The sequence below is a fragment of the Rhinolophus sinicus genome, chromosome 2, assembly GCF_057876585.1.
Source record: "Rhinolophus sinicus isolate RSI-liver-muscle chromosome 2, RSI-T2T, whole genome shotgun sequence".
NCBI lineage: Eukaryota > Metazoa > Chordata > Mammalia > Chiroptera > Rhinolophidae > Rhinolophus > Rhinolophus sinicus.
The window spans coordinates 82,997,129-83,009,754 of record NC_142502.1 but is presented as its reverse complement, the minus strand read 5'-3'; the positions used below and the strand labels follow the sequence as shown (position 1 = coordinate 83,009,754).

General features: G+C 37.5%; 1 protein-coding gene across 1 annotated transcript in view; it reads left to right on the top strand.

Moving 5' to 3' along the window:
• LOC148758806 (DNA primase large subunit-like) overlaps positions 1-11,220 on the top strand; it is a 160,464-nt gene extending 149,244 nt beyond the window's left edge. The window contains exon 7 of the mRNA XM_088796328.1: positions 4,810-11,220. Within this exon, the coding sequence (XP_088652454.1) occupies positions 4,810-5,034 (225 nt within the window). The 3' untranslated portion in view covers positions 5,035-11,220. The remainder of the gene's footprint in view (positions 1-4,809) is intronic.
• Positions 11,221-12,626: the final 1,406 nt, after the last annotated feature.

Genomic DNA, 12,626 nt, shown 5'->3' with positions numbered 1-12,626 from the left:
GAAATTTTTGTTATTATATATTAACTCAGAGTCATTATTACAGATACCAGTTAGAGTACTGGGCTAGCAGCCACCATCATCTCTCAGTAGTTTCCTGACTCATTCCCCAGCATCTACAACACATGCACCATTCAGTTCTTCCTCCTCCATACAGCTGCTAGAGTGATCTTTAAATAGCGAGAACTGACTATTTTAGTCATCTGCTTTTAAAAAATCTTAAGCTTCTCGATCACTCTTAAGGTGAAATCCAGAACTTCTAATGTAGCCTGTAGAGTTCTCTACCCCATCCCCCTCTTCTCCAGCTGTACTGATCTTGTTTTAGATCCTTTACAATTCTTTGGGAATTCCAAGCTCACATGGCAGAATGAAAACGCTTTATAGAATTTCCCTCTCCCAATATTTAACAAAATGTATGAAACATAATAAACAATCATCAACCAAAAAGAAAAACATCATCAATAGAACCAAAGAAGAAAAAAGGCAAGGAAAGAAACTGAAGATTTACAGCAGGCAAAATTGTGAAAATTCTCACCATTTCCAAATGTAGAATGAAGCAAATTGAACGTTCTTACTTTTCTCTTTTTCTTTCCTTTTTTTTTTTTGTTGTTGTTGTTGATGAATAAAGGAAACATGACTCCCAAGGAGAAATAAGTGAAATATGGGTAACTCTATTTCTCTATTACTTTTTGTAATTTGATTTCAAGCAAAATCTGTTTTCATTGTGTTTGGTTTATGCTCCTGCCCTTCCACCCCAAAAAAGTTTATTTTCCTGAGCAAAATAAAAGGAAACTGAGTGGCTACCATATATAATAAGTCCTCCCTTAATGTTGTCAGTAAGTTCTGTGACTTTAAACAAAATGTGAAAGTTTAAACGAAACAATTTTACCGTAGGCTAATGGATATAAACAATATTTAGGTTCGAACCTGTGGCATCTCATCAGTGTTATAATGAGGTGACTTATTGCAGGACCTGCTGTACACTTCCCTCAGCTAAAAATGAAAGGGAAAGAAACACTCCAAAGACAAAGAACCTATCCTAGAAGAAAACACAATCCAGGGAAAAGAAGGAAATGCCATAATTTCATCATGCTATCAAGCAACTTAATAGACCGTAAGTTCAGTGAAAGGATCTTAACAAAATGAATTAAGAAAGAGCAGCTGTAGACCTTAGGGAGAAAGCTGAAAAACATAACATCACACAGAACTGTGGTACAGGCCCTCATTTCAAGACGCTTGGCACTGTTTTAGTTGGTTAATGAGAATATTAATTAAAATGAGGATTCATAAAAAAGCATTCCTTTAAACATTTTAAAGTTAAAACATTTAAATGTCATTTATTTGCTAATCTTTTGATGTAAGGGCACACTGTTTGTTATTTGAGTATAGTTTGGGGATTCTAATAAATTCCATCTTTTTTTCTTAAACTATACCCAAAATACATCACCACCAAATTCCAGTTTGTGTTTCTTTAAAGTGAAAAAGGACTTAAAGATACATGCAAAGCAACGTAATCTTTGTCCCTATCTTTGGGAATTCAACTTTTTTTTCTAAGTGATTTGCCGTTCTTGAGTCTTTCCAAAACATTTACTTTAGATTTCACAGAACCAATAATTATTTTTACATTTCTGTTTCTTGGGTTCTCTCCATAACAACCCTGTGGCATAGCCACTGTTACTGTCTCCATTTCATTGATGAGGAAACTGATCACTATATAAAAATCACCATATTTCTCCTTGTCCACATGACAGTCTAATAATTCAGCTTAATCTAGAGAATCATCTTCTCTGGACAGATGTACTGAAAATTTTAACAATTTGAAGCAATGTGTAGAAAATCCCCAATATGTAATTACAGAACATGGTGCTAGATTCTTTTTGCATGAACTAATACCACTATGCTTTTTATAATCTTTAGAGCCAGGTTTAACTCTAGCATTTATAATGCTATGATTGTACATTTATTAGACTTTGCATAAAACCTCTAAAAACAAATTTTAGAGCAAGTGATTGAGTTAGAAGGCCTGAATGCTAATTCAGACAAAGCCAATTACTAGTTCTGTGACTTTGCACAAACCGTGTAATCCCTTTAGGCCTCAGTTTCCTAGTCTGTCCATGGAAGTTCAACTTAAAGGATACCCAAGGTCTTTTCAATATAATGTTCTCTATTTGTAAAACATAAAATCTTCTGATTGAAATGTGCTAGGTAATAAACTTACTTTTCATCAAACACTTTGCAAAATGCAAACTTTATATTAGATTGCCTAGTTTTTAATGAATTGGATGAAAATGAACATAATAAAGAAGTTCACAAATGATTTCATTGTTTATAAAAATTATGGACGTATCATAAAATATTCAGAAACATTTTGAAATTGAGTAGCAAAATAGCAGGTAAAAGTTGTTCTTAGTCATGAGTAATAACTCTTAAATCACTCTATATATTATCAACCTGCTGCACCCTGAGGTTGCTGTAACATCATCAGCCCAACATGTATCAACAATTGACTAGAGAGAATCAGAGAATCCTGGGGTATTCAAGTATTACCAGAAAAGATCTTGTTTCTAGCTATTGGTTTACCTGTTAACATGGTTTATTCTGGACCATAACATCAAATTATTTAACCCCCTGCTAATCTGCTTTATCTGCCATAAGTTTATACATAGCTCTAATCACATCACGTCCCTCCTTAAGGATTTTTAGTGGCTCCCTGTTGCCTACAGAATTAGGTCTAGACTATTTACTCTGTTTTCAAGGCTCTCCAAGGTCTGGCCCCAGCCTGTCTTTCCAACCTCATTTCCTCTTACCCCCTTCATATGCCTTTCACACCAGGCCTCCTGAACGACTTGCTTTTCAGGGACATGCCCTCGTTACCTCGCTCATGGGTCCTGCTGCTTGTATTGCCTTTGACGTCGTTATCCAGGCTTTTATTCTCTCCGTCTTTCCAGACTCCACTCATATAGCACGTCCCTCACAAAGTCTTCCTTGATCTCCCCAGCCAGAATTTCTTTCTAGAGTATAATAGGCCTTATCTGTTACTCTTACCACTTTTATTCTTGACAGAGGTTTTTAAGTATATGACTTACTAGGCTGGAAATTGATTTAGAGTTAGTCTTAGTCAAATGCATTCTTGTATGCTGATAAACTTCTGTCTTATAGCATGGCCTTCTACATATTAAGTCTTCAATTAATATGTGAAATATATGACTGGCATACACTGGTTAGTTCTGGACCCAATTCACCAAATATTTATTAGATATCTACTGTGTGCAAGTCATTTCAGTACAAAGAGTGAGACATAAAAGGGTTGATAATTATAAGACAGACGACCAAAAGAAGTGTAATGGCTTTTCAGTTTATAAAAAAAAGTATGAAGTGAAAATACCCCCTAACAACAACAACAACAAAAAACAACAGAGTAACTAACTCAAGCAAAATGGTATTCTTTTTGTCGTCAAGTCCAACTGCAGAAGGCAGGGAGGGGAGGGATTTGAATTAAGTTGAGTGTTTCAAGTGGATCAATTCAGTCTGACAAATTGGTGGAATGTGAAGAAAGTGACTCAGGCAAGAGGATCACACTGTAGGAGAAACTTCCTTGTGAGGGTTATGTTCTTATGCCACACCCCAACAGGAGGCACCAAGAGATAGTAAAGGTTTACAAGTTTTAAGGAATGAATGCAATATGAAATTGTTGATGTTGGCACAAGAACAAGGCAGCACAGCATATTCTACTGGTTATGAGCACGGACTCTGCTAATTCATAGGTCGTCTCCAGCCCTGTCAGTGTGATCTTGGGCAAGTTACTTAGTTTCTCTCTGCCTCAGATGCTTCATCTGAAAAGCTGGGAAAATATTGATAATCTACCTTCAGAGGGCTCCTATGGAAGTTCACCGGGTGTATACATCTGGATGAGCGTGTGTGTTTATGCCACCTAGAACGAAGTCTGGCACCGAGTAGGAATTAAGTAACTTTTTGCTACTGTTAAGGACTATGTTTTTGTTCCCCACTAGTAAAATTTAGAATCAAAATGTAGAAAAAGTAGGGCTTGCTGAATCTTCAAATTAAGAAAGTATTGATACCTTCAAAGTCTCACTGAGTACTAAAGGCACAGGGTAAGGGGTAATTTGAAAGAACATTCAAAATTTAATTTCAAATTTAATGATAGCATTTGAGAAAAGAAACAGCATAAAACTATGAACCTGGTCATGTTTGCATTAAGCCACAATGAAAATTACAAGAAGAAAAAGGTTTTCTGTATAAAGTAAGATCAGAAAAAGCCCAAGATTGGAATGTAGAAATTACATTAAATTAGGTAGCTTTTTCAGAGTTTGTATTATGCTAAATGGGATTACTTATGCCAGACTTACAAATAAGCTCTAATATATCGGTGGTATCATGGATCAGTATCAAAACAGTGTCTGTGTTTATATCCATGCCCTGTGATTCTGGAATGTTTAAATATCCTTCATTTTTAACAGCAGATATTTACTGTCTGACAATGTGCCAGGGATTTTGCTTGGAAATCCCTCTGAGCCATTCAAGATGCTGAGTAGAAACTGGATATTGGATAGGGAACTGGAGCAAAGTGCAGAGGTTTGAGCTGGAAATATAAATGCATCAATCACTAATGTTTAGGTAGTGGCGAAGCTCCCGCTGAATGAAATGTAAGCAGTGGATTGAGTGCTATGAATGAGAACTGCTAGGATCCATGTTTCAGGTATTAAGTAGATTTTGAATGAGATCTGGGACCGTTGTTGAAGCCCTTTTATTTATACTTTTGCTGTGTATTAACACATTCACTTTCCTGTACAGGTCGATGATTGTGGCTTTTCATTGAATCATCCTAATCAGTTCTTTATCGAGAGCCAAAGGATTCTAAATGGTGGTAAAGACATCAAGAAGGAATCCATCCAACCAGAAACTCCTCAGCCCAAACCAAGTGTCCAGAAAACCAAGGATGCGTCATCTGCTCTGGCTTCTCTGAATTCCTCTCTGGGAGTGGATATGGAGGGACTAGAGGATTATTTCAGTGAATGATTCTTGGACAGTTAGTGACCCTTTTTCCTCACTAGCTTTCAGTTCTCACTTTTAACTGTTTTGCCTTTTTCTTTTTTAATCTTTTTGTCTAACTTCTCCCTCCTTCCCATCCCACCCCAATCCATCCATGTTCTTAGAAAATCTGTCTTAGGAAAGTAGGATTGCAGATAAAAACAAAGATCTCCACCATATTTTTCTTTGACAAAAGGGAAGAAAAAGAATTTCTCTTGAAATCTAACACTTAAACAGTGTGATTTAAGTCCTGTTTTAAGAGGTAAATAGCTTTCTAGACTAGTTACAGTCCCCTGAAAACAATACAACTGAAAACAACTTATTTTAACCCTTATAACTGTAATTTTGATCCAACCCTTTTCTGGCCCATTTTTGTTAATAAGTATCAAAATGTATATGAGTGTATCTGTGTACAATTTTAAGAGTCATATAATGTCATAACGGATTAGACATTATCTCATTTTTTAAAGAGGTATTTTGGAATATCCAACACACTGCCAAATCACCAATCAGGATTTTAAACTTTTTTTTTTCTTTGAGTTGGCCATTGGTTATTCCACGTCAGTAAAGAGAATTTTTGCTCCGTTGAGTGTCAGCAAACACTGCTGAAATGAATTGTGTCTCAGGAATTAAGAGAAACAGAATTTGTGGAGCCAATTATGTAATTAACAAATAGGAATACTTTGTTATGTAAAATGCTGGAAACTCCTTATCTGCTTTCATTTTCCATTCACTCCGGGGGTGATTTATGAAGAGCAGACAATTCCTAAACCAAGAAGGTTGTAAGGAAAGTCTGAAGTGTTTCTTCATTCCACTCTCCAACTTCCGTAACTTCCCACTTCTGTGGTTGCTGTGAGTTGCCAAATAGGTTTGGTAAATTCATTGACTTCAGTAATAAATACTCTGACATTTATAGTAACTCCTTCCTTTCAGGTCCAGCATTGTGTTTGGGTAAATGTTGTGGATGATTACAGACATACTAGATTAATGCCTGACTCTCCTTGCAACACATTTTGTGTATCACGGAGCAGCAGTGTCCTCTTGAAGGCCTTTATCTCACTGATTTCCTACCTGTGATCTCTACATACCCACCCAGAGGATTTGGGCTCGCAGAAGACAGACCAAGGTTGGAATGTAATGCTTCCTCACTATTACCTTAGATTATGTTAAAAAAAAAAAAAAAAAAAAAAAAAAAAAATTAGTCTGTTTCAGTCCTCTTTTCCTGGTGAAGAGGAGTATTTTCCCTTTATCCTCTTGAATCAGGTATTAACTAAATTGAAAAGAGAATACTGTATTCAGAAAACTGGACTGCTGAAAGTACCACTTTTTAAATCCTGTGAAAAACTGAAGCAATGTGAAAAGGATTTAAACAGGATCAGATTGTCGGAATCTAAAAATGTCAGCTGATCAGGTTTTTATTTCAGGCTGCTGAGCAAAGATTTCTTGGAATATTTAGTAATATATAATTTAGGGAGATACCATCTGAAACTTTACTTGTCTTTACGAGTTATTATTACCTAGTTCAGAAAATAGTTTTATTCCATTACAAATTACCCCTATAAATCTCTCCCTTCTGAAACCATCTGCTTGCTATTCCTTTTATCATATATAGTTCTCAACAGGAATCTGATGATGGCCTTCCAGTTTATCCATGAACTGCAAAACTCTCTCTCTCTCTCTCTCTCTCTCTCTCTCTCTCTCTCTCTCTCTCTCTCTCTCTCCCTCTCTCTCTCTTTTGTAATATTAAGAGCAAGTGCTGAATGGGGTTGTTTTAACCACAGAATTAAGTTAGCTTTGGAAAGCCAAGCATAGAAATGTAGGTCTCTGTTGTATTCAAAAGAAGTGAAATATTAGAAGCAGCCTCACTGCTGTAGTTCAATGAGAAATCTTATGACAGGATATTTTCTATCTGGCAACATTTTGCAAGGTTATCTTTTTCTACTGTCTCATGTTCTCCTTTTATGAAGCCTGTGTTCCCACCAGCATAAAGGACAGAGCCATTAGCAGCACAGTAGATGTGTCTTAGCTGACTATTTATTTTACACTGGCAGCTCCAGGAATTGATCATCTTCCTTGAATGTTTTATGTGTTTCTAGTCAAACTCCACAATAACACTATTTAAATATTAGTTGTATTGCAAGTTCAACTTCTTTGTAATAAGGTTTGATCTCCTGTCATGTATTACACACAAGAATATATAAATGTTTTGTGAAGTCTATAGATTAGAGGATGGGGTTAGAGGTTTATATAAGATGACAGAAATTAATGCTTTTCTGGTGCTTTTTGGAGTTGGGTAAAGCAATTTATTTTTCATGCTTCACAAGTCTTGACAATTTTGATTGGTTTTCTTTGAAAGCAGACCTGTTTGAATTGGACGATGTAGGAAGAAACCCAAAGAAAAATTAAAAGCTGGCAGGCAGCCTCTTTTCATAACAGTCGCCAATGAAAAAGAATGAGTCTTCCAGGTCTTTTGACTTGCAGTTTGTTATTACCTCTTCAAGGAGGAGAGGCTATCTGATTATCAGAGTCAGAAGAAGAACTAGCAGAGGAAAGAGACTAGGTTGGAAATTTGCAGCTGGTTAAAGCAATGATACTGTTAGTGAAGATTCTACCATATTTCTTTCATGTTGCTTCTCTGTAATGTTTCTTACTCCGCTTAGAGAGTACAAAACTCCTAATTGCAGTGTGCATAAAAGAACACTAGGAAGATTTTTAAGTAAACTTTTTAGGACTGCTTTTAATATTGCAGTCATAAAAGTGAATAGTTGTAGATCTTGAAGGAGAGGGAGCCAAACAAAGCAATGGGAAAGACCTTTATTCATATAGAATTTGAATACGCTGAGGGATTTCTTCTCTCTCTAAACGCATTCAGTGTTTTGCTTGTTAAACTTTGCTGTCTTACTGATACTAAGGGTCTTTTCAAACAAACTTCTGTAATTCCTTGCAAAGAAGAAAACAAAACTTCTGGGATTGAAGCTTGAAAAGCAAAATGAGACAACTCTCAAGTTCTGGTTGGGCTAGGGTCTACTATTTGCAAATTTAATCAAGATCTTCTACAGGCATCAGCTTGACATTAAATTTAAGTGCTCATTAAAATGAAAGTTTGACAGCAGTTCTAAATGTGAAGCTCAGTCTGAAGACATCTTTATAGCTGGAAGGGGGAAAAAGTTGAGAAGCCTCAAACCACTGTGGTAATTAGACCCATTTGTTAACTTCTAATGTTGGCAAAGGGTGGGAGAGAGAAGGTTGACAAATGGGAACTGGAAAGGCCATTCAGCTCCCCGTATAGAAACTGTGTAACCAGAGTCCTGTGTGGCAAAGAAACATGGCAAATAGGCCCTCTGATGAATGAGTAAGATGGGGACATTATTTTAAGAACTTCTTTTGGTTTGTCTTTCTTTCCATGTACAGACGGAACCGCAGTGGGTCGGAGCTGTGTTTTGAATAGATGTGCCAGTTTGGTTGTCAGGCCCTTTGGAAGACGTACAACATTATTAGGGAGTGAGCCTCCAAAATACGTTTTTGGCCTGAAGAGTTAGTATTCTCAGAGGGGTCTCTAACTTACGTTCCAGTAATCACTTATTTACCCAAAGCATCTGGCTTTCTTTCCAATACTGAGTTTCTTTTTGACAGGTAACTATTGCCCAAGTCTAAGACTTTCCACCGTTATTGGCATTGTAGTCAATTTGCTTTGTGACTTTATGGAAATGTTGTCACCTGTTAGGAAATTATCTTCCTACTTCATCTGAACTTTCTTCCAAAAGTGATACTATTTTCTGTTATTGGGTTTGCTTTCTATGCCATGAGTTTTTTGTGTGTGTTTTTGTCCATTGCTTCATGACATTTTATTTTTTTCCAAGAATTATCACTGTAGAACCTTATCAAAAGCTAAAGAATATCTCTGTATAGAAAGCTTCTGTATTTCCCCTGAGCCTTCAATTGCAGTACTGTTTTTGAACATTGATGGCAAGGTAGTGAAACAATACTGCTAATAAATGCATGATAGGTTTTTCAGTGCAGCCCTGCATTTCGAGGTATTCATTCACCCTAACAGAACTGTGAGGCTCTTTAAGGTGTTTTGATTTTGTTTAGTTTCGCACTGAAAGCATAGAGAGGAAATAAATTCAGCAAATGATGCATTTAAGACTGTGCAATAACAAAACTAACCATCTCATGCAACTTTTCCTGCTTCCCCTCACATTTTTTCTTTTTTCATTGATAGCTTGCACTCGGGTCATAGAAGATACTAAAATCATTACTGACTACAAGGACATAGGGCTACATGCTTCTCTTTTTTATCTTCCCTTTCACTGCAGAGAGTTAGGATGGTGATTTAATAATCCTCTACCACCCTTAACTCTTGGTTCTCTCCAGACTTCCTGCCTGGTGCTCTTCTCACTCCAAGAAACTCCCTGGGTGAGCTCACTGACTCCCATGGTGTTACTTCCCATCTGTATGCAAATAATTCCCAAATCTGTATCCCCAACTTAGATCTCTCCTCTGAGCACAGACCTACCTATCCAACTGCCTCCTGGCCTCTCCATTAGGATGTCCCACAAGTATCTCTGATGTGTCCAGAATCAAACCTGTTCTCTTTCTTCCCATGAGTTTGTCATTGTAGAAACTCTGACATTAACCTTGACCTTTCTCTCTCTCACTTGACACTTTTTTCAAACATTCAAGTACAGTTGTTCTGTTTAAATGCCAGCATTCTAAACCAGTGAATCTTAACTGGGGGCAGCTTTTCCCACAGGAGATATCTGGTATGCCTGGAGAAATATTTGGTTGTCACGACTGGAAGGAGGCTTGCTGCTGGCATCTGATGGGTAGTGGCCAGGATGCTGCTAAACAGCCTATTTACCCAAAGCATCTGGCCTTCTTTCCTATATTGAGTTCAGGACAGCCCCTCATAGCAGAGGTATCTAGCTCAAAATGTCAGGAGCGCTGAGGTTGAGAAATCCTAAATGTTTTCCTTTCCTCCCATTCTCCCTTGCACTGCATTGGCTTACTCGTCACTTTTAGCTTGTGTTACCTCAGTGATCTTTTAACTTACTATCTTAGTCTCCATTTGCCTACCTTGTACCTATTCCCACATCCTTCTTCAAAATGTAACCCAAGTAATTTTCCCCCTAACGTGTTTGTCTTCTTAAACACAGCTCTCCCTTACCTATATGATGAAGTCTAACTCTCCACGATTTCATGTATGAGGCCCTCCATGACCTAACCCCTGCCGACATCTCCAGTCCCATCTATTGCCATTCTCCCTCTGTTCTGTGACCCACTCCTGTGACTTAACCATCCCAGACAAGGTTGCCCTGCACATTCCCTGTGCTCTCTCATCTCTCTCATCCTTGTTACTCCTCCCGCCTGGAACACCCTTCCATTGCTTGCCCTGGTAACTACTCTTTCTCGACTCAAAGGCTCAGGTGAGGTACACATTCTTTCAGCCTTCTCTGATGAGTCCAGTATATGTTTGTTGTCCTTTTTAGGCCATCCAGCGTATTTCTATCACAGTACTTATATTTCTAATCATCTATTTACTTATGTTCCCCTTCATTAGACTATACACTCCTTGGGGGCAGAAACTATATCACTCTCATATTTGAATCCCTAATAATTAGCGTTGTCTCTAGTTTTTAGTACAAAATCTTGGGCACTCAATAAATGTGTGTAGAGTGAATGAATGGTTATTTATTTATCTCACAGGAATCTCAGATTCAGAGTTTTCAAAACCTACAAAATAAGGGGTAGAATGGACTTGGACCCCAGACCAGGGCTACCTCTTACTATGTAACCTTGGACAAGTTTCTTAATTTCTCTGTGCTTAATTTGCTCCCCCTATGAAATGAGGATAATAATTGTATCCATTTCAAGGGTTATAGTAATAGAATAAAATATTCTATTAGAATAATACTGTTAAGTCTACAGCACTGAAAACAAAACACTGCCTGACTCATGGTAATACTTAGTAAACATTAGATGTTGCTATTTGATAATCAACCCTACAAACAAATGTTATATGAGTATGTGGATCTTTTGTGATTGAGGAGCATCCATTCTGAAGAATTCTTACTTAGAGCGATGCTGTTATGTGCACTATACTGGGTAGATCAGTGAGTGCGTGTGTGTGTGGGGGGTGGAATTGGGGGAGGGGAAACCATCAATCATACAAGGTTTTAGTAAGAGGAATTAATGTCAGTGCATTCACGCTCTGCCTCACCTTTGACCCATTTGTGGCCACACAGGCTGGAGAAACGCAAACTACAAAAATGGAGGATTTCCTGTATACGGTATACTCATACGCTGTGGTATGAAAAGTTGTTGAAATGGTGTCACAGAATACTGCTTGTCCTTTTAAAGGGAAGAACTGGGTAATGTGAGCTTCAGCATATAGACAGCATCCTAAAATGTCCTCCGTTAGGGCTGTACGTGATTCCCAATGACAGCGATGCCTGTGTGCTACCTAGTCTCCAAGCAGGTCAAAAGTACTTCATGTAGATCGAGTCAGGTGCCACTATGGCACCTCTGGAAGTGGATAAGAAAAATAATCGTCTGAATTTTTTCTGAAAAAAGAAAATGACACACGGAGAGGTTAAATCCCCTGAGCTGGGTCACAAACTCCCTGATAGAACCAGGCACTGTGACTTTCTGGCCTGTGTACTTTTTCTCCATTATTGTTTTTCACAGTGAGCATGGCTGTGTAGCTGAAACTGCAGGCCCCAACTACACCAACTCTTTTCTATTGTCTTTGACAAGGTAATTAACCCTTTTTCTTCAATTTCCTCATCTGTAAAATTGGGATAATAATTGGGATAATATTACCTACATCTCAGGATTAGTGTGAGATTAAATGAGATAACATTTCAAATACTTTGTACATGGTTTGACATGTAGTAAGTTTTAAATAATTGTTAACTATTGTTATGTAGAGGTTCTATTAAATTTTGTCAAAAGAAAGAGTTTGCCCAAAATAAAATTTGGAAACTACAATAATAGAATATTTCCTGGATATTAAAGAATAAGAATTATATTTTAATTTTGCTCTAAAGAATAAAAATTCCATAACCCTTAGCTCTTCAAATAAAAGCAAACTACAGACTCTCAAAATTTCAAGGAGTTTCTACTACCAAGATTTTTCCTCACTGTGCCTTGCTTGGTCTCATGGAATAATCTAGAGAAAGTACAGCCAGATTGGCAAACAAAGTCATGGGAAATTGCATATACCTTGTGTTGTCCATCAGCTTCTCAAGAACAGTTAACGTATCATTCTCATGCCTTGGTCAGAGCGCTGCACTGTTATTCCCTTGTCAAGTCCATGGCATCTTCCTTATCGTCTCAATCAATCCCCCTCCCTAGACCAGAACGACCTATCTCCCGTAAGAAGTGATCTGGATTTTTATAGAAATCAGAGAGAAGCTTTGGATTTTTCTCTTTTGGTATCCTATCCAGGCCTCTGTGCAATTATAGCAGATGCCCCCGTCAATAGTTTCATTAATTAGCTAGACAGTTTGGGATACAACCAACTTCTTGGTATTAAGCATACCACTTAGATCCATGTACAACATCCTTAATAACTGGAT